The following is a 25,251-nucleotide window of genomic DNA, read 5'->3' as shown; positions in this document are numbered from 1 at the left end:
GAACCACCCAGGCGCCCCTAAAACATTTTCTTAACTATAGATAGTACAAACAGGGTTGCTGGAGGAGAGAGGTGGTCAGGGAATGGGCTAAATGGGTGATGGGCATTAAGAAGGGGCCTTGTTTTGTTTAGCACTGGGTGTTAAATGTAAGTGATGTGTCACTAAATTCTACTCCTGAAAATAATACTACACTATATAAGTAACTGGGATTTAAACAAAAATCTTAAACAAAACAACAAAAAAGTTAGGTAAAATTTTTTTTTCGTTAGGTAAATTTTTTAAGAGAAAGGGGACTCTCTTGTGAGAAATTTCATGGGTTTATATATTTTCAATTTGCACAGAATTTATGAGGTTATTATAGAGATATATATTATGTGTGTTTTGGTGCCATTTATGTCATTATGTCTCATCAAAACACCCATCTTTTCAAATTAACTTATCCTGACCATTTTCAATAATCAGCACTTACTTATTTTTTTATTTATTAGGAGTACGATTTTAGGGGCGTAGGCAAGTGTAATTGTTTAAGTGAATAAGCCATGTGAAAATAAAGGACTCAGGTTCCTGAGATACAGTCAAAAGTTAACCCTATTTTTCATAAAGAAAATAACTTTGATTTGGAAAGTTTGGTGTGAAACTAGTTGTAAGAATTACAGTGAGAAGGGAATATTGGAAATGCAGAAGACAGATTTTTACCATGTGAATAAACTCTTTAAAACTTGATTCTAAGAGCATAATTTTTAAGTTATAGCTAAATAAGTTTTAATTAGTAAATATGCATGTGCTTACTTGTCACTGTAGTTAAAATATCATCTTTATGTTTCATTTTGAAGCAAGTGAATATCATGGTCATCCAAGCTGGGAAAATACTGATTTGGATAATTTTGTTTTTAGTTCTTTGAGTTTTTTAAATTAAAACTTAAAAAATAACTGAACTATTAGTATAACTATTGTTTAAGTTGTATTAAAAATGATTTCAAAATTACTAGTTCTTACTCTTTTACTCATTCTCATTCTTTTTTTGCCTCTTGCCTGTTTCACTAGACTGAGATACTTAACAGTTGTTAGTCATCTAGAAAATATTAAAAAATTGTTTGTTTGAAACAAATTAAAAATAGAGGAAGAAGGGAGAAGAATTTTGAATATGTTACTGCCTAAATTTTCATGGGATCACTTCTTACATCTTTAAGTAATACAAAAGTGGTCTAGCTTTTCAAAAGCACTTAAGTATTACCAGACTTGGTTAAAGTGAGGCACTTTAGAATTAGGATCAGCTGAAGTATTTCAAAACTCTGTGAAACATTAAACTAACAAACACATATAAGCTGTTGCTGTGTCTACCCAAGATCAATTTGACTGGATTGGATTTATAAAACATGTGAATTTAAGGGGCGCCTGGGTGGCTCAGTAGGTTAAAGCCTCTGCCTTCGGCTCAGGTCATGATCCCAGGGTCCTGGGATCAAGCCCCGCATCAGGCTCTCTGCTCAGCAGGGAGCCTGCTTCCTCCTCCCTTTCTCCCTGCCTCTCTGCCTACTTGTGATCTCTGTCTGTCAAATAAAAAAAACAAAACAAAAACCCAAAAAAACCCACATGTGAATTTAATAAATTATTGCTATTTTTATACATAATAGCAAATTAGTCCCTTAAAGTAAAATTTTCAGTTACTAACTTTTGATTAGTTTTGGTCATTGTATTAGCATGGAGAGAAAAGAATACATAGAACTTCAATTATATCATTTTTGTCATTAATAATTGAATTAAAGACCAAATGAGAAAACTTTTTGAAATAATTTTGTTCGTTTTCCAGGTTAGTAAATGAGAATTATTTAGGCTGGCAGAAAACTTTTATTTTTTTGTTTTAGTTCCATGTTGCTGCCTTTAGAAAATTGAAGAAATAATTTCAAAGTCTGACATAGAGACTTGTGTACATGCACACAAACACATATACTTGTGCCATTTTTTTTACTTGTAAAAGTCTTAATGTTTTAAGGAATGTGTTTGGAGATCTGTCTTTACAGTTATTTTTGAGGACTTTATTAGATTTGGATATATTTTTCTGAAAAATAATGCTATACTGAAACTGCTATTAGTGATTTTAAAATGCTCGTTTTCTAGGCAATGTTGGAGTTTTCAAGTATTGAAGTAATTTTCTGCATCATTTTAATTTAAGTCTGTGTGGTAGCCAGCTGTGATACTGTAACTTTAGTAATTCAACAGTATCTCTGTGCTTTCTTCTTGCCTTTAGCTGGGCAGATGCTCAAACTCAAATCCAAAACATTGCTGCATCTTTTGACCAGGAGGCAGCTGCCATTCTTATGGCCCGGCTGGCAATCTATAGAGCAGAAACAGAGGAAGGACCAGATGTGCTCAGATGGCTAGACCGACAACTCATTCGACTGGTAAGAAGTGAACATAGCGCTTTTCTCAATCTGAATGCTTTTGTTTGTCGTATTTGTTGCTTTTGTTAAGTATCTCTTTCAGCATACTTAACAGTTAACTGAAAGACTGTATGGGAGATTCCTATTCAAGTTGCTGAGAAAGGCATAGTACATTTATCTCTTCCAGTAAACTAAAATACATTCTTTTTCTTAAAACGAAAGAGTGCCACTTAAGTAACCTATTCTTTTTCTTTTATCGGGGCTAGAATCATATTGTTCCAAATCTAATCCTAAATTATTGAAATGTTTTTTTCTTAGTGCCTTTTTGGATGTTTTTTCTTCATTGCTATGATTTTAGTTTATTTTTACTTAAGTTAATTGTGACATAAAATTGTATACATTAATATACAAAAATATAGGTAAGTCTTGATTATTTGAATCTATATTAGCAAGTTAGTGTTAGTACAGTTACTGGTAATGCTGATTTACTTGAGTTTTTAATGTGGCAGGAATCCGATACATTTTGACCTAGAATGCTTAAGTTCTAGTCTTTTTTTTTTTTTTTCTTTCTTAAGATTGATTTATTAATTTGAGAGGGAGAGAGAGAGCACGAGCACATAGAGGGAAAAGGAGAGGGAGAAATAGACTCCTCACTGAGCAGAGAGCCCGATGCAGGGCTCGATGTGGGGCTCGATCCCAGCACGCTGAGATCATGACCTGAGCCGAAGGCAGACACTTAACCAACTGAACCACTCAGACACCCCTCAAAATTCTGTTCTTTTTTTTTTTTAATTTAATTTAATTTTTTTAGTTTTTCAAGATTCATTGTTCATGCACACACTCAGTGCTCCATTTTTACTCAGCAAACTCTGGCCTATTATTTTAGTCAAACACCCTGTTGAGAACTCTCTTTGCTAAGCTATCAGATTTCTGTTTGTTTTGTCCTCTTTGTTTAGATTCTCAGGTAGTTTTTTTTTTTTTTTAAAGATTTTATTTATTTATTTGACAGAGAGAGATCACAAGTAGGCAGAGAGGCAGGCAGAGAGAGAGAGAGGAGGAAGCAGGCTCCCTGCTGAGCAGAGAGCCCGATGCGGGACTCGATCCCAGGACCCTGAGATCATGACCTGAGCCGAAGGCAGCGGCTTAACCCACTGAGCCACCCAGGCGCCCGATTCTCAGGTAGTTTTTTAAAACATTCTTGAGTGAACTAGTCTTTGTTAGTATAATTAGCCATTTTTGTAGCCATCATCCAGGACTTTTTTTTTCACTTTACCTTCAAGGGGGTTTTTATACTAACTTCTCTGTGATAAAAGCAGTGTTAAAATATCAGCACATCTTTTTTTTTTTACAAGAAGAGGCGTAAAACCTCTCATAGAGTTAATCACTGATTGAAAACACCCTCGGTACAAATGCCAACTCAGTTCCTTCAAGATGAACCATTGTTTCTAGATAGGAAGATAAAATAGTAAATATATTTTGACTTATGCTAGTTTAGAACAGCAGAAACATTTTTTTTTTAAGATTTTATTTATTTACTTGACAGAGATCACAAGTAGGCAGAGAGGCAGGCAGAGAGAGAAGGAAGGCAGGCTCCCTGCTGAGCAGAGCCCAATGTGGGGCTCGATCCCAGGACCCTGGAATCATGACCTGAGCCGAAGGCAGAGGCTTTAACCCATTGAGCCACCTGTCAGGCACCCCAGCAGAAACATTTTCTTGAGTCACACTATCATTTAGCGATTTGACATGACATTAGTGAAATCTGTTGACTCATCAACCTGAATAGAAGCTTTTGTTTTTCAGCTGATTGCATAAACCTCTTCAGTATCATGTGACATGTTATCAATGCATTCACTTATTGTAGTGTTTTAAAATGGAACCTTTTCGGGTCGCCTGGGTGGCTCAGTGGGTTAAAACTTCTGCCTTTAGCTCAGGTCATGATCCCAGGGTCCTGGGATTGAGCCCCGCATCAGGCTCTCTGCTCAGCCAGGAGCCTGCTTCCTCCTCTCTCTCTCTGCCTGCCTCTCTGCCTACTTGTGATCTCTGTCTTTCAAATAAATAAATAAAATCTAAAAAAAAGAAAAAAAAAAAGAAAAAGAAGGTATTTGAAGTAAGCACCTTTATTTGCCAGATGACTGTGGTTTATAATGAAGTGCTTTTGCTGTTTTGGTAGAACTATTACTGCATTTTTAGGTTATGACACGTGATACAAAACTGAGTAGTACAGCTTGGGTTATCAGCCCTCATAAAACCCCGTGATGGGGCGCCTGGGTGTCTCATTCTTTAAGCATCTGCCTTTGGCTCTCTGGGATCAAGACCTGCATTGTGCTCCCTGCTCAACAGGACGCCTGCTTCTCCCTCTCCTACTCCGTCTGCTTATGTTCTGTCTCTCTGTCAAATAATAAGTAAAATCTTAAAAAAAACAAAACTAATTAATTAGTAGCTTTCATTGTAAAGATCAACCTTTTCTGTATCCCTTATTGCCTAGGTGTAGTGAAATGACTCCGAAGATTGTAATTCTTAGGAATTCTCTGTGGGCTTATGTTGAATCTTTGTCTTATATCTCACACCTGAACTTCAAAATTTGCCGTATTGTTTGACATGCTTGTAAAACATAAATGCTATTAATATATAAAACAGAATGGTTTTGTAAAGAACTAAATGAGATACTTACAAAAACTATGAAATTACAAAACCTACAATATAATTCACTTGTACACATTCTGTAATTTTGTAGCATTAAAACAGGAGCACAAGGCTTCTGAGGATAGAGAATAGATGAATCATGGGATGATGAAAATTTTACTCTTATCTTTGCCACACCAGTGTAGCTTCTTTGTTCCTATCAGTCAGTTGGCAAATGTATGTAAGAGGAAGTTGGTGGAGGTAATTTGAAGGAGAGGCTGACATTACCAGACTATTGCTCTGCTTTCTCTGCAAAATAGCTTTCACTAGTTCCTGGTGGCCTCCCTTATATGTCAAAAACTGAGAATGAAGTTCTCCAAATGAACATAGTCCTACTGCATACTGACACATGGGACTGAAAGGTGGCTTAAAGAAATTGCTAACAGGATATCTTGGAAACTGTTTATCACTGTGGCTGGCATCATATGGTATGCAAAGTTCAGAAAACAAATTAAAAAAAAAAGTTTTGGGGCACCTGGGTGGCTCAGTTGGTTAAGCCTTCGGCTCAGGTGGTGATCCCGGGATTCTGGGATCAAGCCCCGTGTTGGGCTCCTTGCTTCAGGGGGAGCCTGCTTATTCTTCTGCCCGCTGCTCCCACTGCTTGTTCTCACACTCTCTCTCTGTCTAATAAATAAATAAAAATTTTTAAAAAAGTTTCTTGTGGAACCCCTAGTGACTGAGGGGCCCTCATCTATGGTAAAAGTGGTGAGAATATGATCTTTACATTCTTTTAATTGATTGAATCAAATTAGCATACAGTTGAAGTAAAGCTCCTAGTGATGACCAGTGAACCTTAGTTACAGAGGCTGTTCTAAGATTCATTTTTTGTACTGATTCCACATTGCTAAAATTTTAGTTGTAAGAGTGATAACAACATAAATAGAGAAGGGGTTAATAATACCTTTTAGGTACTATACTTCTGTAAGTTTTTTCCTAATGAAAAAAATCTGTGAAATTACACTAACTTCTTTCCTCAGCTTGGCATAGTGAATATAATGTTTTCTTTTTTCTTGATGACTCAGACTAATTTTTTTTGTTAAAAATAAACATCTTTTTTGGGGCACCTGGGTGGCTGGCTCAGATCGTAATCTCAGGATCATGAGATCGAGTTTGACATTGTGCTCCGTGCTTGGTGCGAAATCGGCTTGAGATTCTTTTTACTTTCCCTCTGTCACTCCTGCTCATGCTCTATCTCTCTGTAAAATAAATAAATCTCTTTAAAAAGCCAGACATCTTTTTAAAAACTGTTTTGTAGATAATGGGAAAATTATGGCCAGATTGATGCTGTAGCACATTTGCTTCTGACCCTTTTAATCTAAGTCCTTGCTCCCCTTGGGCATAATCACTTAAAGATACTGGTATCAACATTTGATCTGTCACCTCCATGCAGAGTCTCTTGTTTGGATCCCTCTTGTGCCCACCTCCATGAATCTGTTCCTTACCTTTTATGGTTGCTGTGCCTTTTTTGACTCCTGACCTTTTCTATTGAATGACATCCTTTTTACAACTTAAACCTGATATTTGATTTTTTCCCCCCATCTTTGACCTTTGGTTTACTCACTAACCACAAATTGTATTTTCCCTTTAGCTGTGCTGTTAGCTACAGTGGATAAACAGTTCATCTGATTAGACTTGGCTCAGGAAATCGCTGTTAAGACCCCTGGACTTTTCTAGCAAATCCTACCCCTGCCAGGTTTTTTTCTTGTTATACCAGTGGGATCAGGCACTTTAGTTGTGCTCTTTTGTGTGTGTGTGTGTGTGTTTTTAGGGAGAGCGAGTGGGGGTGGGGGAGCAGACAGAGACTCTTAAGCAGGTTCCACAGCCAGCTCAGAGCCTGACACAGAGCTTGATCTCACAACCCTGAAATCATGACCTGAGCCAAATCAAGAGTCAGCCTCTCAACCAACGGAACCATGCAGGCGCCCCTGTTGTGCTGTTTTTAAAGATGACCATATTTGTCATACCAAATTCTTATAGAGGTTAGGCACTGACCATTAGGGCCCTTTTATATGTCTGCCTTTGTGTGTAAATAGTTAACTGAATTAAAGACAGGACTAGATTTCTTATAAGTGTTGTTATTTTCCTCAAGAAAATTATATTATTGGGGAGCCTGGGTGGCTCAGTGGGTTAAAGCCTCTGCTTTCAGCTCAGGTCCTGATCCCAGGGTCCTGGGATTGAGACCCACGTCAGGCTCTCTGCTCAGCAGGGAGCCTGCTTCCTTTCCTCTCTCTCTCTCTCTCTCTGCCTGCCTCTCTGCCTACTTGTGATCTGTCAAATAAATAAATAAATCTTTAAAAAAAAACCCAAAACTTCCTTTTACCTAGAAATTCTACCTCTAAGAATTTATTCTCGAGATAAAACAGGATAAATATAAATGCTAATAATGATTGGATAAGATTGTTATGGTGTATACTTTAATATAGTGGAATCCTAGTCAGCCTTTAAAAATGAAATGATAGATTATATTTAGCGATATGAAAATAAATATTCATATTACAAGCAAAAATGGACATAAGTATCAAATGCATCCCACTCTAAAAATCAGCCTTTTGGACATTCCTAGTTATCCAAGCATAAAAGTCAACAATGTTTTTGTTACCCTTATTAACCATAACATCAGATTTTCCTAACACTTGAACAGAATTCCAGGCACAGTTTAAAATGTATATATTGTAATGCTATCAGTAGTTCTGAATAATGTGTGACTACTGGTTTTGCTCACAGTGTCTTTTCAGTGTATTTCATTGTATTTGACATTTTAGATTTCAAGAGTATCTGATACTCAGATCAGCAAATCAGGAGAGCTTTCTGCAATGGTGAAAATGTGTAATCTGCACTGTCCCTTACAGAAGTGTTTACTACGCACATAGAACTGTTGAACTCTTGATATATGGCTAGTGCAATTGAGAGGAACTGGACTTTAATTTCAGTTTATTTAAATTGCTGCATATAGCTGTGGCTATCATATTGTACAGTGGAGATCATTCTCTTAATCTGTAAATTCGTCAGTGAAATGTTACTAGGGGCATTAAAGAAATAATAATCTTATTTCCAGATATCAAGATCTATTTTCGGAGGATTAGCTCTACAACTATAGCTTTTCTTGCACAACAGTGGTTCTGAAATGAACTTCCTCGGAAGCCAAAAATGTGATCAAACCAATTATGCCTTTTTATGTGCTCTATACAGCACAGATGACTACACAAATCATATAGTTGAACATTCCAGGAAGCAAAAGCAGCTGCACTAACTATAGCAGCTAACTCTTTGCTAGTTTTTACTTGTTTACCCTTGATCATATGTGAGTGCCATGGATATAGACCAATTACATAAGTACTTTAAACATTTTTTCAGATCAGAGACTGCACAGGAACAAGAAGAGGAAGCTAATGTTTGTTGAGTGCTCAGTGTTAGTCATTGTGCTAAGCAATTTCTCATGGATTATCTCAGTTATTTAGTTGCCTTTTGTCACATTCTCATGGAGGGCTTTCTTGCTTGCCAGTGTATGTGCTTTCCTTTACTTTATTTCCTTCTAAATTTCAGCCTTTGTGTTTTTTCTTTGTTTACCAGCTTACCTGTTCATCTCAGATTTTTTCCTCAGCTCTTCTTTCTTTTTTGGCATTGTTTCTATTGTACAATTTTATATCATCGACTTGCTTTTGTTATAACCACTATGGTATTTTGATAGTTGTATCTTCCTGTCAGTAGGCTCTTGTCCTTCATAGGCAGAGTCTTAAGGGGCACATATTGAGCTCTTTTGGCCATTATCTAAGATCTCTTTATTTGCTATCAGAGATGCTTAGTTAAAAAAAAATGCAAACATTGAAGATGAGTTGTTACTGCATTGGAGCAATGTTTTGTTTGCTGCTTAAATTCAAATGTATTTCTTTTGGTGTAATCCTTCTCTTGGTAAGTAAATTCCAATTTTATCCCATATCAAGTATCTGCCTTCTAAAGAGTAATAGCTCTTTTAAAAAAAAATATTTTTAATTTATTTATTTGAGAGAGAGAGAGTGCTGACAGAGGGAGAGGAAGAGGGAGAAACGGACTCCTTGCTGAGCAGGAAGCCCTGAGTTAGGGGCTCAATCCCAGGACCCTGGGATCATGACCTTAGCCGAAGGCAGATGCTTAACTAATTGAGCCACCAAGGTACCCCAAGAGTAATAACTTTTAAAGAATAGAATATTTATAGGTAAGAGAATTGTTGTATTCCAGGGAATATATTACTAACACATTTTATTTTATTTTATTTAGTGTCAGAAATTTGGAGAGTATCACAAAGATGATCCAAGTTCCTTCAGATTTTCAGAAACTTTCTCCCTTTATCCACAGGTGAGTAGATAAAAAATCCGTGTTCTTTTCTTAGTGTTGACAGTATAGCACTGGGTTTCACTTTCTCTGTTGTATAAGAATGTAGGACCTGTTGTATTGGGTTATTCTTTTGGTAGTGTTTTAAGTTTTGGGATAGCTAAAAAATTAATATTGTGCTTGTGTAGTCATTGAAAAGCATATAATATATTTGTGAGGGCCTTCAAAACAGTCATTTATTTGTGGTGAAAGAAGTTTACACTGCAATTCTACTCTGGAATAGAATTAGGTGTGAGGTAGATTAGCTTTCTGTCTGATGTAAGGGATCTATCTAATTACAATAGTACCAAAAGGTAGTAACTTGACCAGTTAGTCTTACAGCGGGGTACCATTACCTGAGAACAATTTTATGGGGATATACCAGGTAAGTAAAAATGAAGCGAATTTGATTTATCTTACAGGACTTTTTCCACTTGTGTTGTAGACTCTACCTGTCTTATTTTGATAGATATTTTTTGAAAGTCTAGGTTGTTTATATGATAAGTAACAGAGAACATTTATTCAGCTGAGGTCTTGAAGAAAAGAACTTTAGGAGAATAAAGATGACTGCCACAGATCTTACTTTCCAAATGCTTTCAGTCTGAAGGGTGAGATCTGAAATATGTATAACACAGAACAGAACGGGAGAAATGCTATGAAAGATATACAAAATTTAAAGGAAACTTAAAGGAATCCTTCCAAGTGAATGGTGTGATACATCTTTATAGAAGAGGTGTCATTTTAGCTTAGCCTGGAAGGATGATTATATTGAGATGTGGAAATTCAAATTTTAGCCCATGAATATCTTGCTCAAAGCTTCAACTTTGTTTTCAGAACTACTCTCATTTTTTATTGATCTGTAGTGTAGAAACTTCATGTGTATACAGGGAGATGTCCCTAAACCTCTGGTTGCAGTTTTGGAGAACTAGGAAAGGGCAGAGTCTCTTTGTCTTAAGGCAGGCAAAACCCTGTCTCAGACCTTCCATATTAGTAGCAGAAACTAAGAGGAAAGAGAATGTGGGCATTAGCCTCAGTATTTGATTGAATGCTGAACTGTTTCTTTTCTTTCTCTTCTCTCCCAACTCCAAGCCTTCTTTTTAGGCTTTTGATAGTTGATAGATCTCCTGAGAGATCTGGGCCTCTTATTTTTTCCCCTCTGTTGGAAATCATAGAGGACCCAGAAATAATTTTTTTCTTTGGGCCTTCAAAGCCTAATGCTCTTCTAAAAGGTAACATAAACTAAATTTAGAAAAGGTTTTTATTTCTGAAATATCTACTCCCAGATTTACCAATTACACATTGCTTTGAAACAGAAATGGCTGAAGTGGTAAGGGTTGAGAGAGCCTCTCAGTGAATTCTGATCACTGAACAGAAAAGGAGTGAAAGTGTCACTAAGTAGCACTGGGAGAGACCTGTGGAATGAGTCCCAAGCAATGGCATCATGTTGGCACATGAGCCCTAAGGGCAGAGGAAAGTGGAGAGAAGTAACTGAAAGACAAGTAAGAGTTCTTTGGAGAGCTGATTCTGTTGATTATATCTGAGACCCTTTGATTGTATCAAAGCACAATTTTGCTGTCCTTTATTCAGGCCAGACTCTTCCCCATTTTGATCTCTTTCATATGAGGAGTGGGTGGAAGGAAGGTGAAAGGAGAAAGAAGTAATGAGACAAGTCTAAAGAATGTTTCTTAGGAATGAGGAAGAACTTAAATGTTAAGAAACAAGTGGGTGTATTTAAGTCCTTTTTTTCCCCTCCTCCCCCAAATCATTGCAGGCCCTTTCCAGTGCAGCTTTTGGGAGCTCTCAAAAAGTAGAAAATCTGTTAATCTATTTTTATATTCTCTTGGAGTCTTTTGATGGTGGTAAGGAATAGTAATAAAGAAGTTCAGAGATGTGTCCAGAGATATGGGTGATAAAAACAATGCTGATAAAGCACCATGTACTATCAGCCTCTGAATAACTTAGATCTGAGCAAGGAGTTTTTTGTTCCTAGTCATGTCCTTTTGAGTCATCTTTTTTCCTTTAATTTTTTATTGTTATATTTTCAAGTAACTTATAAAGATCATGAATAAGATTCTTAAGAATACAATTAGAATGTCCTTATTGTAACTTGTTTTGTCTTAATAGTTCTAATCAAATGCTTTTCTAATAGTAAACTCCCATTGCAGTAAAATCAGTAAAACTATCTCACATGTTTTTTTCTTGTAGTTTATGTTTCATTTAAGAAGATCTCCTTTCTTACAAGTTTTTAACAATAGTCCTGATGAGAGTTCATATTATCGTCACCATTTTATGCGTCAAGATTTGACCCAGTCTCTAATTATGATTCAGCCTATTCTGTATGCATATTCTTTTAGTGGACCCCCAGAGGTAAGAGAGACAGAAAACAAAAATTGGTTTCATTAATGTGATATGTGTGATTAAAAAGTGAAAACAACTAAGTTTTTTTTGGAATATAGTTACTAAACACAGGAATTTAGTTCAAGAAGTTAGGTTATTCATATATTCACTTAAACATATTTGAGTGCTTACTATATGTTACGTTGCAGTAGGAAATTATTTTACAAATATAAAAAGTGAGGTGGGAGAGACTTTTAAGATAAATTTGTGTAATTTCATTGATCAAATCCTCTAGGTTTTATGATTATTCTTATGTCTTTAATGATATGATGGTAATGATGATTCTAGAACCTGTAGCTTATTCCAGAGTATGGTGTCTAATAATTAGGACGTTCTGTCCAAAGAAAATATCTTGCTTACATATCATTTCATTCTCCTGTAGCTTTTTTTGAACATAGATACAGTTGATTATAAAGATGTATATTTAGAAAGGTAATAATAAAGTCATAGTTTTAGATTTCTTAGCAAACTGTTCCACTTACTTTAACCAATTGTTAAATAAACAGTTTTTCTATTTTAAGTTAAAATTGTCTGTTTTACCACTTTTAAGTATGCAGTGACTGTATTTAAAAATATTTAAGAATGGTCAGCATAAAGAGAATATTTATAGTATCTCCTGATTAATGATCTCTCATGATTCCTTTATTATTGTTTTGTTAAAAAATATTGTATAAAGCATTTTGTTACTATAATTGTTTTTAGTAGTTTGTCATAACGTCTTCTTTCCTGGAAAATATGTATTGTTAGTGTGATGGTCTAGCTATGTATTAGGTTTTATAGTTCTTTGAATCAGGAAAGAAAGTTTTAGAGATTTTTTTTTCTTATTTCAGAGTAATACATGTAAATTGTAGACACTTGAAAAATGTACATTAGTGTTTAGAGATTTGGAATCGCATAGTCTCTACTGTCTGCTTCTGTTAAATTCCAGCCTTCCCATTTAATCCATGAATCTCATTAGCTTCATTTACTTAAGGGTTTGCTTTTGGAGTTATTCTCTTTCTTCCATCATCCCTTGCTCTTCCTCTGGATCATTCTCATTAGCAAGAAACCTGAGTCACATTCACATTAAAAACCAACAGATAGGGTGACTAGGGTTATGGACACTGGGGAGGGTATATGCTGTGGTGAGTGCTATGACGTGTGTAAGCCTGACAATTCACAGACCTGTACCCTTGGGGCTAATAGTACATTATATGTTAATTTTTAAAAAAAGAAATTTAAAAAAACCCCAAACCCAACAGACAGAACCACTCTTGACCACATTTTCTCTAATTGCCCTTTCTCTGGTCTCAGTTGCAGCTAAACTCAGAAAGTTACCTGTTGTCTATATGATGATCTCACCTCACATTCTCTTTTCAACCTACATTATTCAGACTCTTGTCCTTAACATTACACTGAAACAACTCTTACCAGGTCACCAGTGTCCTACGTCTTGCCTGAAGTCTCGACAGCATTTATTTACCTAGCGAGGACTCTCCTCGAAAACCTTTTGTTTAAAGCCTCTCTGACACATGCAATACCTAGTGGTTTTCCTCCTAATCATTGCCTGTTCCTTCTGTTTCCTTTTGCCTACTTCTCCTTTTCCGATCTTTTGAAGTGTTGGCATGCTCCGGGGCCCAATCTCTGGCATTTGCTCTGTATTCCCTCTCTGTGGTGTAGATATATACTGTGATGTGATATGATCACATAGCTTTCATTACCATCTTCATGCATGTAATATAAAAATTTATGTCATTAGTTCTGGCCACTCCTTTACATTTCCTACTCTGAACTGTTTTTCCATCTCTAAATTTGCTCTTTCCCAAGCCTCTCCCCTCTTACTCAGTGGGGCCATTATCAGGCTTAGGAGTGGAAATTTCCTGATTTCCTCTTGGCTCTACTCTGTTCTTTAATTGTTGTCTCTGTTTTTGTGACTTTTTAGAAAATTAAATGTACTGCAAGAATTCATGATAGCCTATGGTGAGTGCTGTGAAGTACGTAAACCTGGCAATTCACAAGACCTGTACCCCTGGGGCTAATGATACATTATATGTTAATAAAAAATTTAAAAAATTTAACTTAAAAAAAGAATTCATGATAGCAAGATGTTTTCGAGTTATAAGATATAAATTTAAAATGTTAAAGATATTCTCAAAATATCTGTTTTGTAACTTTAATTTATTTTTCCATCTTCCTGTTCTCTGTTTTCTTCTGTTAGCCGGTTCTTCTTGATAGCAGCAGCATTCTTGCAGATCGCATTCTTCTCATGGACACGTTCTTCCAGATTTTGATTTATCATGGTGAGGTAAGATTCCATGACACTGAAAGCTATGCACATAGGTGCAATAGAGTCTTTTTATTCATGGAAGCTTTCTCTTCTTTACTGTATGACTACTGTTTCTTCTCTAATAAACTTTTATTTCCATTTTTATATAATAGGTATAAAATATGGTTCTTCCTGCCACAGGTTTTTAGACTTCATTTGCAGTTGACCTACCTGTGCTTGTTTTGTCCATTTGTCCATGTACGATTCGATAAATGGATTTTACACAAAGCATAGTGCTGTGAAATTAAAAGCATTGATGTATACATAGGCATGCCATACTTCTGGTTTTTACCCGAGACATTGAGAAGGGCAAAGCCTTGGTCAATAGGGAGGGTCTCCCTTTCATTATTTGATGTAATCATTTAAAAATATTCCATTTAATGCACTTAAAGTATTTAAAAAATTTATTCCACATGATCTGAAAACTCATTTAAAGCATAAGTGAGGGGCACCTGGGTGGCTCAGTGGGTTAGAGCCTCAGGCCATGATCCCAGGGTCCTGGGATTGAGCCCTGCATCAGGCTCTCTGCTCAGCGGGGAGCTTGCTTTCTCCTCTCTCTTTCTCTCTGCCTGCTTGTGATCCCTGTCAAATACAATCTTTAAAAAAAAATAAATCGTAAGTGAATTAGAAGTAAAATTTGTACCTTTACTTAATTGAAATGGTACATGACTGAAAAGAGCAGAATATCTGAGTAGCCGTTAAGCTTTAGTCCAAGTATTTAGCAGAACTCCTTTCATTCCTGCATTATTTGTTCAGCCAGTAATTAAAATGTTTTCTCTGTATAAGAAAGCATTGTATTCTGGATGCCTTGAAAGATACAAAGATTCTTTGTTCACAGACCCACACCCAAATTTACAGCCTAGAATTCCAGTAACTTGTACAGATTTGTTTTTCCTCTTATTTTAATTATAAATGATTTTAGAGTTGTACTGTAATTGTGGAGGTATACTCAAAATATCCTTTTAAGTAATATGATCTAGGCCTTTAAAAAGATTTATTGATTATTATTTTTAATTGGTACCAGTACTAATATATATATATATATTTTGTTGTTGTTGTTGTTTATTTTAAGATTTTATTTATTTATTTGACAGAGAGAGAGATCGCAAGTAGGCAGAGAAGCAGAGAGGAGGAGAAGCAGGCTCCCTGCTGAGCAGAGAGCCTGATGTGGGGCTTAATCCCAGGACCCTAAGATCATGACCTGAACTGAAGGCAGAGGCTTTAACCCACTGAGCCACCCAGGTGCCCCTGTACTTTAATTTTTAAGGATAATGCCAATTATATGACAGAGGGAGGTATTTTGCTGCCCTTTTTAATTTTTTTAAAAGATTTTATTTATTTATTCGTCAGAGAGCACAAGTAAGCAGAGAGGCAGGCAGAGTGAGAGGGGGAAGCAGGCTTGCCGCTGAGCAGAGAGCCCGATGTGGGGCTCGATCCCAGGACCCTGGGACCACAACCTGAGCCGAAGGCAGAGGCTTTAATCAACTGAGCCACCCAGGCGCCCCTGCTTTTTTTTTTTTTTTTTTAAATAGCTTGTTAATGTGCTTAAAGGAGAAATCTGAAATGCACATCACTGTTCCTCTGTTAAATACAGGAATATAAAGCCATATAGAGTATATATTGACTGATGCAGTTAAGTTAGAAACGAAGACAAATTTAAATTTTTGGATGATTTAATTACATGATTGGAGCTATTTGCCTTAATAAAAGAATTGATTGAGATGCTCTTCTACAGGTCTGTTGTCTTTATAATGTTATTGCTATCATCACTAAATTTTTTCTGTTTATCTATCTTGCCAGACTGTAAAGCCATTGATAGAGAGTTCATAATAGTAGGTGGTTAATTTTGAAGTCTCTGGGAAATCTTCTGTTAACAGAAGTCCCCCTTGTTCATCATAAACTTAAATAAATAGGTTTTAGCTAATAGTGTTTAAAATTTTTTCTGGTTTATTATTTCTTTTTACTTTTAAAGGAGAAGAAGTATTCTAATTTTCTATCTATTTACCCAAGGATACCAAAATTAGTGTTCTTGATTTGATAACTGATAAATGAAACAATGATTATAATTTTCTTATTTTCTGAGGATCGATTCCTTTGGAAAAACCTCTTAAAGGTTTTGGGTCGGCAAGAAATTAATAATTCCTTTAATTGCTTTAAAATTAGACCATTGCACAGTGGCGCAAGTCAGGATACCAGGACATGCCAGAATATGAAAATTTCCGCCATCTTCTACAAGCCCCGGTGGATGATGCACAGGAGATTCTTCACTCCAGATTTCCGATGCCGAGATACATTGACACTGAACATGGAGGTAGCCAGGTGAGTATAGTTGTTTTGTTGTTAGTATTGTAATGAGTTGTTCCTACTTGCTTTCTTTTTTTTTTTTTTTTTTTTTATTTTTTAAAGATTTTATTTATTTATTTGACAGAGAGAAATCACAAGTAGACGGAGAGGCAGGCAGAAAGAGAGAGAGGGAAGCAGGCTCCCCGCTGAGCAGAGAGCCCGATGTGGGACTTGATCCCAGGACCTTGAGATCATGACCTGAGCCGAAGGCAGCGGCTTAACCCACTGAGCCACCCAGGCGCCCACCTACTTGCTTTCTTGACTTTAATTTGAAAAGCCTGCTTCATAAGGCCAGGAAAGGGGAAGAAGATGGGTAAAAGGTTTTTTTTTGTTTTAGCATTGAGAGCAAAGCAGTGATTATTGGCCAGCTGCCTAAAGCTAGAAATTTCTACCACCTTCTGCCACCAGCCCACATTTAATAACGGAGCCAGGATGATGTTATGGTGGCACGTCTGCTTTAGTTGAGCAAGAACAACAACTTGGAAGAAAATGTAGTGTATCTTTTCAGTATAATTCCATTAATTCTGTTTATTTAGTGAAGAAGTCTATGAATATGAACTTCACGGTAACATTTTCTGTTTTCCTCATTCTTTTATTTCAGTGCTCTAGAAGGCTTTGTGGTTTTTAGAGTTAGGAGGATTTAATAAGGTACATGTACATATACACACAGCCCTTCAGGACCTTTCAGAAGGCTAGGCTTAAGACCCCTTAACATATACGGTTTTATTTATCTATTTATTTATCTATTTATTTATTCATTTATTTATTTTTAATTTTTAAATTAACATATAATGTATTATTTGCCCCAGGGGTACAGGTCTGTGAATTATCAGGCTTACATGTTTCACAGCACTCACCATAGCACATACCCTCCCCAATGTCCATAACCCAACCACTCTCTCCCTACTCCTCTTTCCCCAGCAACCCTCAGTTTGTTTTGTTAGATAGAGTCTCTTATGGTTTGTCTCCTTCCTGATCCCATCTTGTTTGATATTTTCCTTGCCAAACCCCTCAGAATTCCTCATATCAGAGAGATCATATGCTAATTGTCCTTCTCTGATTGACTTATTTTGCTTAGCATAATACCCTCTAGTTCCATCCGCATCATTGTAAATGGTAAGATTTCGGGTTTTTTGATGGTTGCATAGTATTCCATTATATATATATCTATATATATATATATATCACATCTTCTCCCTCCATTCATCTCTTGATGGACATCTAGGTTCTTTCCACAGTTTGGCTATCCCTTCACATCTACTCTTTTTTTTTTTTTTAAATCCCTTAACATATACTCTTAAAATAATTTTTATTTCTTCCTTGTAATTTTATTAGAACTATAATAAATTAATTATAGGTTATTGTAAGTTTGTTTCACTTGCCAAAGGCAGGGACCTTGCTTTGTTTATTGTTTCCCTAGTGCTTAGCACAGTATTATAAAATAGGTGGTAAATATTAGTAGCTATTATTCAGAAATGGTAGTTATTTTTAGAGCTTTATTATATTTCTAATAAGAGATACCATGTATTGAGAATTTGCAAAGCTGTTAGTACTTTATACACCTTGTCTCATTTGATCCTCGTAACAGTGCTATTGTTATCTCCATTTTACAGATAATAACACCGAGACTTAGGTTACTTGTGACCAAGGAAACACAGTAAATGGAGAAGCTAGTATTTGAACCTAAGTGTTCTCACTTCAGAGCCAGTGCTCTGGTGTTAAACTACTTATAGAGTAGAAAAAGATTTTGTGTGATACTAAATTTCAGAAGATATGACTGCCTGTGTTTATCCAGTGTGAAATAATAATTTATGCCTAGTTCTCTCCTTGATGTCTCATCATGTGTGGTGCTCTTTTCCTCTTTTATTCTGGTTTTCATGATTATAAGTCTTAGTGGAGAGATGGTTAAAATGTTGGGTAAGTTGTCTTATGGAATAAATAGCCTACAGTCTAAGAAAGTTTGAGAGTCATTGTTTAAAGTAAAAGAATGTATAAGGTACTTTTTGCTTTTTCAAATCTCTGATGATGTTTCAGACCAGGTGTTTAGTACATTCCACACTAATCTTGTTGTACACATAAATTTTACCTGCTCAGTTTTGGATTCAACAGTTTATTATTTATTGTTATGAATGTATGATTTGGAGAGAAGAGACTACATTTATTTATTTGTAACATGTAGTGGCCCACATATTTCCAAAATTTAGTTTATTTTTTTGAAAGTTGCCTTTTAATAAAATTAATTTTACCAAAACATATTGAATAAAGTTGATTTTAGATCACATAATGTGTTTGTTCAGCTCATATTGATTAAATCTATTTTTGATGGATAACGTTATTTCATCTTTGCTTTTAAGGCCCGTTTCCTGCTTTCAAAAGTCAACCCTTCACAGACTCATAATAATATGTATGCCTGGGGACAGGTAAGTGTAAATAGTGGATATTGGAAATTATTTCTTGTGTATTTATAGTTTGTTATTTTAATGAGAGCTGTATTTTCCCCTATGTATTTGCTAATGATTTCTTTTGGCAGAGTAATGAAAAAATAAGTAGAAAATAGAATTAGCATTTGGTGGCATCAGAGAAAGTAAAAAGTGATCATATCAAATAGGTAGAATTCCTTCATATTCCTAGTTTAGGACTACGCCCTTGAGATAAAAAGCAATATAGTGTATAATATAGGGAGTGACGATTTAAGCTTAATGCTAGGACATGAACTATAAAAGGCCACATATAATAAATTGGAAGAGGTCAGGGATTGTAATTGAACAAGAGAGGTGGAGGCCTGGAAATCTCTCTTAATATATTTTGATTTGTTACAAGTCCTACCTCTTGGTACAATATATCAGCATTTATCAAGTATCCAATATACAGGACTCTGTATTGGTACTTTCCAGTCCATAGTGATTATCCTTGCTTTTTTTTTTCTTTTTAATGTTTCAACTTTTTAGTTTAAATTCTAGTTAGTTAACATAGTGTAATATTGCTTTCAGAAGTAGAATTTAGTGATTCATCACTTTGATCATCTCTGCTTTTAAGGAGCTGGTAATCTAGTATTAGAGATAATATACATATCTTTAAGTAATTAAAATATAAGTCAGTATGAGATATGTTCCTTTTAGAAAGATATTTAGAAAAATATTACAGGGTTTAGCAGAGGAAGAGGGCTTTGAAGAGAGCACATGGTGGCAGCAGGAGACTGTGTGTGATCAGAAAAGGGAACATTTCCTTTTAAAATGGTTACCATTTCAAGAAGTAAAAATTGTGCGAGGAATTCCAGGTAGAGGGCAGTGTAGACTGTATGAGGTACAGAGCACACAGGATGAATAGAACAATAAACTGGAAACGTATCATGTGGCTAAATTGTGGAGGATCTTACATGCTGAGGAGCTGAGTCTTTAGTAAATAATAAAATGTTACTGAAGGTTTTTGGACAGGGTCAAATTTGAGTCTTAGATAATATAGGTGAATGTTAGGGTTAATTGAGAGCAGTCTGTAGATTGAAACTATATTTTAAAGTTATCCAGATGAGGGGGAATGAAGGCAGGATGGTGAAAAGGAATACATTTTGGTGATATTTTAGGAGTGGAACCGGTGAGATTTGGTTAGAAGTTGCAGGAAAGTAAAAATTACTCTAGAGCAAGACAGCTAAATGCAAAATCTGAATTCTTTCTCTCTCTCTCTTTTTTTAGATTTTATTTATTTATTGGACATAGGGATCACAAATAGGCAGTCAGGCAGAGACGGGGGAAGCAGGCTCTCTGCTCAGAGCCTGATGCGGGGCTCGATCCCAGGACCCTGAGATCATGATCTGAGCCGAAAGCAGAGGCTTAACCCACTGAGCCACCCAGGCGCCCCCCAAATCTGAATTCTGATTGGACTCTGGATTAGAGAAAAACAGCTATAAAGAACATAATTGGGATAACTTGTGAAATTTGAATATGGACTGTATACCAATTACTAGTATAATACTATCACGTTTCTTGATTGTGATACTATTGTTGTAGTTATATAGGTGATTGTTCATGACCTTGGAGATCTATCCTAAAGGGAGTAAAATATCATGATGTCTTCAACTTATGGAAATTATTCAACAAAAGAAAGAAAAGGAAGCATATATAGAAACATAAAGCAAATGTGGCAAAATGTTAATCATTGAGTTTAGGTATAGGGTATGTGGGCGTTCATTGTACTTTTTTCTCAACTTTTCTACAAGTTTGAATTTTCAAAAAATAAATAGTTGAGGGAGAACAAGGATTTTGAGCCTGGGTAACTAGGAGAACATGTGCCAGGGATTGGGAAAGCAGAGAGAAATGTTTGATTTCAGGTACACTGAATTTGAGATAATATTTAGATGGCCAAATTGAGGATGCTATTAGAAATTTGGGTTTGGTGATCAGGGCAAGGATGTGAAAATTGATCATGGACAAGTGACACTTAACGTCATCACAGCGGATACTTATTCAAGAGGGAGTAGAGAGGCAAAAGAAGGATGAGATAAACCTCGAGGAATTACGAGTGATTGGAGTATTTTATAAATAGAGAGGTGGAAGGAAAATGAAAATAATACCATACCTTGGGGTGCCCGGGTGGCTCAGTTGTTAAGCGTCTGTCTTCAGCTTGGGTCATGACCCAGGGTCCTGGGATCGAGCCCCACATAGGGCTTCCTGCTCAGCGGGAAGCCTGCTTTTCCCTCTAACACTCCCCTCCTTGTGTTCCATCTCTTTGCTGTGTTTCTCTGTGTCAAATAGATAAATAAAATCTTAAAAGAAAAAGAATACCATACCATGTCATAATAGGTGAGGGAGGGCTTTATATAAAGAAAGAAGAAAAGGGGTTAACAAATTCTGAGATGCTGCAGACCTTAAAGGAGGGTGAAGACTTAAAAAGGTGGATGGGTTTGTTTTTTTTTAAAGATTTTATTTATTTATTTGTAAGAGAGAGCGAGAGTGAGAGCGAGCACAGGCAGACAGTGGCAGGCAGAGTCAGAGGAAGAAGCAGGCTCCCTGTGGAGCAGGGAGCCTGATGTGGGACTCGATCCCAGGACACTGGGATCATGACCTGAGCCGAAGGCAGCTGCTTAAGCAACTGAGCCCAGGCGTCCCAAAAAGGTGGATGGGTTTGAAGACTAGGTGGTCATTTGTGGTCCTGGTAAGCAGTTTTAAGTAGTAGTTGAGTACAAGGCAGATCATAAGGAATTAGTGGGGGTAAAGGAGTGGAGGTTGTAAGGAGGTTGCAATTTAGTTTGTTCGGGTGGTAGGATAGAAAGATGATTCTTATTAGGATAAGGGCACAGAACTTACTTGTAGTCCAAGTGTAAGGTGCTGACCAAAGAACAGCTTATAGATGTTTAAGATCTTCAAAAGCAGACAGTGTGATCACAAGTAATGTGAAGCATTGGTACGGAGGCAGGACATTTCCTTCTGCAGAACCAAATGGTAGGAAGGGTAATGACAGAGAAAGATGTTGGGGACGGAACGCTCATATTGGGTAATTGCCTGTTTCTTTTAGATAATAGTGGATTATTCACTAAGAGTGAGACATGCTGGGGTTAAAGGACTAGAAAATAGAAAAGATTTAAAAACAGCTATACGGAATAGCTATTTAGAAATAGAAATAGAAAGCAACAGCAGGCGAATAAAAGGCTTTTATAGCAGTGAGGGCCCATTTTATTTCCTAACAATTTCTAGAGTTTGCTTCCATTATGTTTAACCATGCTTTGTAGTTCAGGCATTGCATCAAAGGTGGAAGATTTTGGGGGTGATTTAGCGCTGGAGATAAGAAAGATGGACACATTAAAGGGAGTGCAGTAATTTAGAGCAATGTTAAATGACTGTGAGGTCCAGGTTGGGTAGAAGATGTAGTAATTAGGATTAAGGCCCCTTCCCTCTAAATAGAGGTGCTTCAAAATGTTGCCCTGATTTCTTTGCATACATTGTTTTTCTGGGTTATTACATACACCCCTATGGCTTCAGCTTTCATCTGAGGCTAACTTAACAAATCTTCATCTTTGGTTTGACTTCACCTTGAGCTGTAGACTGGAATTTCTGTAACTGTCTGTTACACATCACTGGAGCTTCCTATAGACATTTCATAAGCAACATGTTCCAACTTGAATTTATCTCCTTTATACCATCTTATTTCTGCATGACTTTCATATTTTTACAAAGGGCACCACTACTTTCTCAGTTCCCAAGACTTGGAACTTTAACTTTAGTCATTTGCATTTTATTTTCTCCCTTCTATCCCTAATTATTCACAAATGGTTTGGTCTCTTTCTCCTATCCATTATCTCCTTTTTCTGTCACTAACTGAGGTCAAGCGCTTGTTACTTTTAACATAGACTGTCAGTGCTTTTAGCCCTATTTCTTCCATTTTGACAGTGGCCACAGTGGTCTGGAAGCAGTTCTAAGTCAAGAGAACTGTGTAGAAATCTTTAATCTTTGCGGCACCTGGGTGGCTCGGTTTCATGTCCGACTATTAGTTTCGGCTTAGGTCATGATCTCAGAGTCGTGAGATCAAGCCCTGGGTTGGGCTCTGTGCTCAGCGCAGTCTGCTGAAGATTCTCTCCCTCCCTCTGCCCCTCCCCCGGCTCATGTGCATGCTGACTCTTAAATAAATAAATAACATAAAATTAAAAAAAAAAAAGGAGGGGCACCTGGGTGGCTCAGTGGGTTAAGCCTCTGCCTTTGGCTCAGGTCATGATCTCAGGGTCCTGGGATCGAGCCCCACATCGGGCTCTCTGCTCGGCGGGGAGCCTGCTTCCCCCTCTCTCTCTGCCTGCTTCTCTGCCTACTTATGATCTCTCTCTCTCTGTGTCAAATAAATAAAATTTTTTTTTTTTTAAAGATTTTTATTTATTTATTTGATAGAGATCACAAGTAGGCAGAGAGGCAGGCAGAGAGAGAGGAGGAAGCAGGCTCCCCACTGAGCAGAGAGCCCGATGTGGGGCTCGATCCCAGGACCCTGAGATCATGACCTGAGCTGAAGGCAGAGGCTTAAACCACTGAGCCACCCAGGCGCCCCAAATAAATAAAATCTTTAAAAAAAAAAAAAGGAGTCTTTAATCTTTAATAGTCCCCTTTGGAATTACTTACAGACTCTTTATACTGCTTTTGAGGGTCCTTTATTGCATAATCCAAAGAAGTTTTCTCACTTTCAGCTACAATTTTAGAATTTCTTATTCTACTTTGAATACAGTAAGCATGTTACCATCTTTGTGACTCGTCTGTATCACCACATGGTAGCCATCCTTTAAGGCTGAGTTCAAAGTTCGTTGACTCCACGAAACTTTTTCTTTTTCTTTTTTCTTTTTTTTAAAGATATTTATTCGAGAGAGAGAGAGCACAAGCAGTGGGGAGGGGTAGAGGGAGAAGCAGACACCCTGCTCCCTGGTGAGCTCCTGATGTGGATCTCAGTTCCAGGAGCCTGGGATCATGACATGAGCCAAAGGCAGACGTTTAATTGACTGAGCCACCCAGGCACCATCCATGAAACTTTTTCGATGATTACATGACTCATTTGGTATAATGTGCCTGCCCCTTCATTCCTTTTTTTCCCATCCATTTCTGATGTCACTTAGGAGTGATGACTGTGTCATTTTAATTTTTGACTTTCCACAGTGCCTTAACATAGCATGTATTGAGTATAGTAGATTTGGGCAGGAGAACAGAGATTAGAGTATGGAAACTTTGTGGAGGTATTTAAGAGTTAAGGAGCCTTTATGATATAGATAAAAAAATTGAATCCATGATCTAAAACTCCTGAAAGGTAAGGTTTTTATAGCAAGGAAAGGAGCTTATTCTTGGGAAGTGTGGAAGGGGTACAGCATGTGAGAGAAAAAAATTATGCCTGTGTAATGCATATACGCATTATCATATCAACCTCGCCATTCCACTTGCTATGAAACGAAAAGTCAAGTATACTAGTATGACGTGGAAGTTTGGAATACAGAATGGACCATGAATCAGCCTTTCCGTTATGATTGAGTCATCTGAGCATTGGATTTAGTTCTGGATCTCACAATTTAAGAGAAACTTACTTAAGAAAAGAAAATTGCAAGAAGACAGGAAAGTAGGACCAATTACTAAAGTTCATGGAAATGGTGATTAGTCATAATGAAGAAGGAGAAGTTAAAGGTTGCTTTAAAATAGTATTTATCAGGGGTTCCTTATCAAATGCCCTTAGAGGCCAGGGGAGTAACAAATGGGTGAAATTCTTTTTAGAAAATCTCATACTCTCAGTGTGAAGAGGCAATACTTGGGGGTCAGTGGGCTTGGGTGGACTAGGGTTTGTAGGAAAAATACAGAAATTCTTTTCTAGAAGGGATAGCTGTTCCTCCCCTCTAGCTGATTGTTGTCATTTACATAATTTATTTTAACAAAGTGTTGTGAGCTCACATTAATGCAAACCAAATAAAATATATCTTTGTGGCTGAATTTGTACATTATTAAAAAGCATGGTTTAGTTCATGGAAATAAAACTTTGTTCTTGCTTCTCTGAGTTTAAATTATAACATGGGGGTGCCTGGTTGGCTCAGTCAGTAAAGCTTGTGACTCTTGATCTCGGGTTGTGAGTTCAAGTCCCATATTGGGTTTGGGGCCTATTAAAAAAAAATTATAACATGGAGATGTAGTTGGTATGTTTGTAAAGAATTTGTTGAGCTGGTAAACATAGAGAGGCATCATTCTGGGCTGGATGTTGAAAACTAGAAGTTACTTATCTTTGCCTTTTCTTCTTTGTCTATTACAGAGTTTAATAATATGTGCAGTAAGACTCAGTAAATATTAGGTATAGTTTTCC

The 25,251-nt window shown here is 36.7% G+C and overlaps 1 protein-coding gene across 2 annotated transcripts in view; it reads left to right on the top strand.

Annotated features, from left to right (window-relative positions):
• The window catches only part of SEC23A (SEC23 homolog A, COPII coat complex component), a 63,454-nt gene that overhangs the window by 32,797 nt on the left and 5,406 nt on the right, over positions 1-25,251 (top strand). For both annotated transcript variants that reach the window (XM_059181965.1, XM_059181964.1), the window contains exons 14-19: positions 2,246-2,399; positions 9,315-9,392; positions 11,613-11,774; positions 14,002-14,088; positions 16,273-16,428; positions 18,807-18,872. In XM_059181965.1, coding sequence (XP_059037948.1) covers positions 2,246-2,399; positions 9,315-9,392; positions 11,613-11,774; positions 14,002-14,088; positions 16,273-16,428; positions 18,807-18,872 — 703 coding nt within the window. The remainder of the gene's footprint in view (positions 1-2,245; positions 2,400-9,314; positions 9,393-11,612; positions 11,775-14,001; positions 14,089-16,272; positions 16,429-18,806; positions 18,873-25,251) is intronic.

Source organism: Mustela lutreola, chromosome 7 (genome assembly GCF_030435805.1).
Source record: "Mustela lutreola isolate mMusLut2 chromosome 7, mMusLut2.pri, whole genome shotgun sequence".
Classification (NCBI taxonomy): domain Eukaryota; kingdom Metazoa; phylum Chordata; class Mammalia; order Carnivora; family Mustelidae; genus Mustela; species Mustela lutreola.
This window is presented reverse-complemented; position numbering and strand designations above follow the sequence as displayed.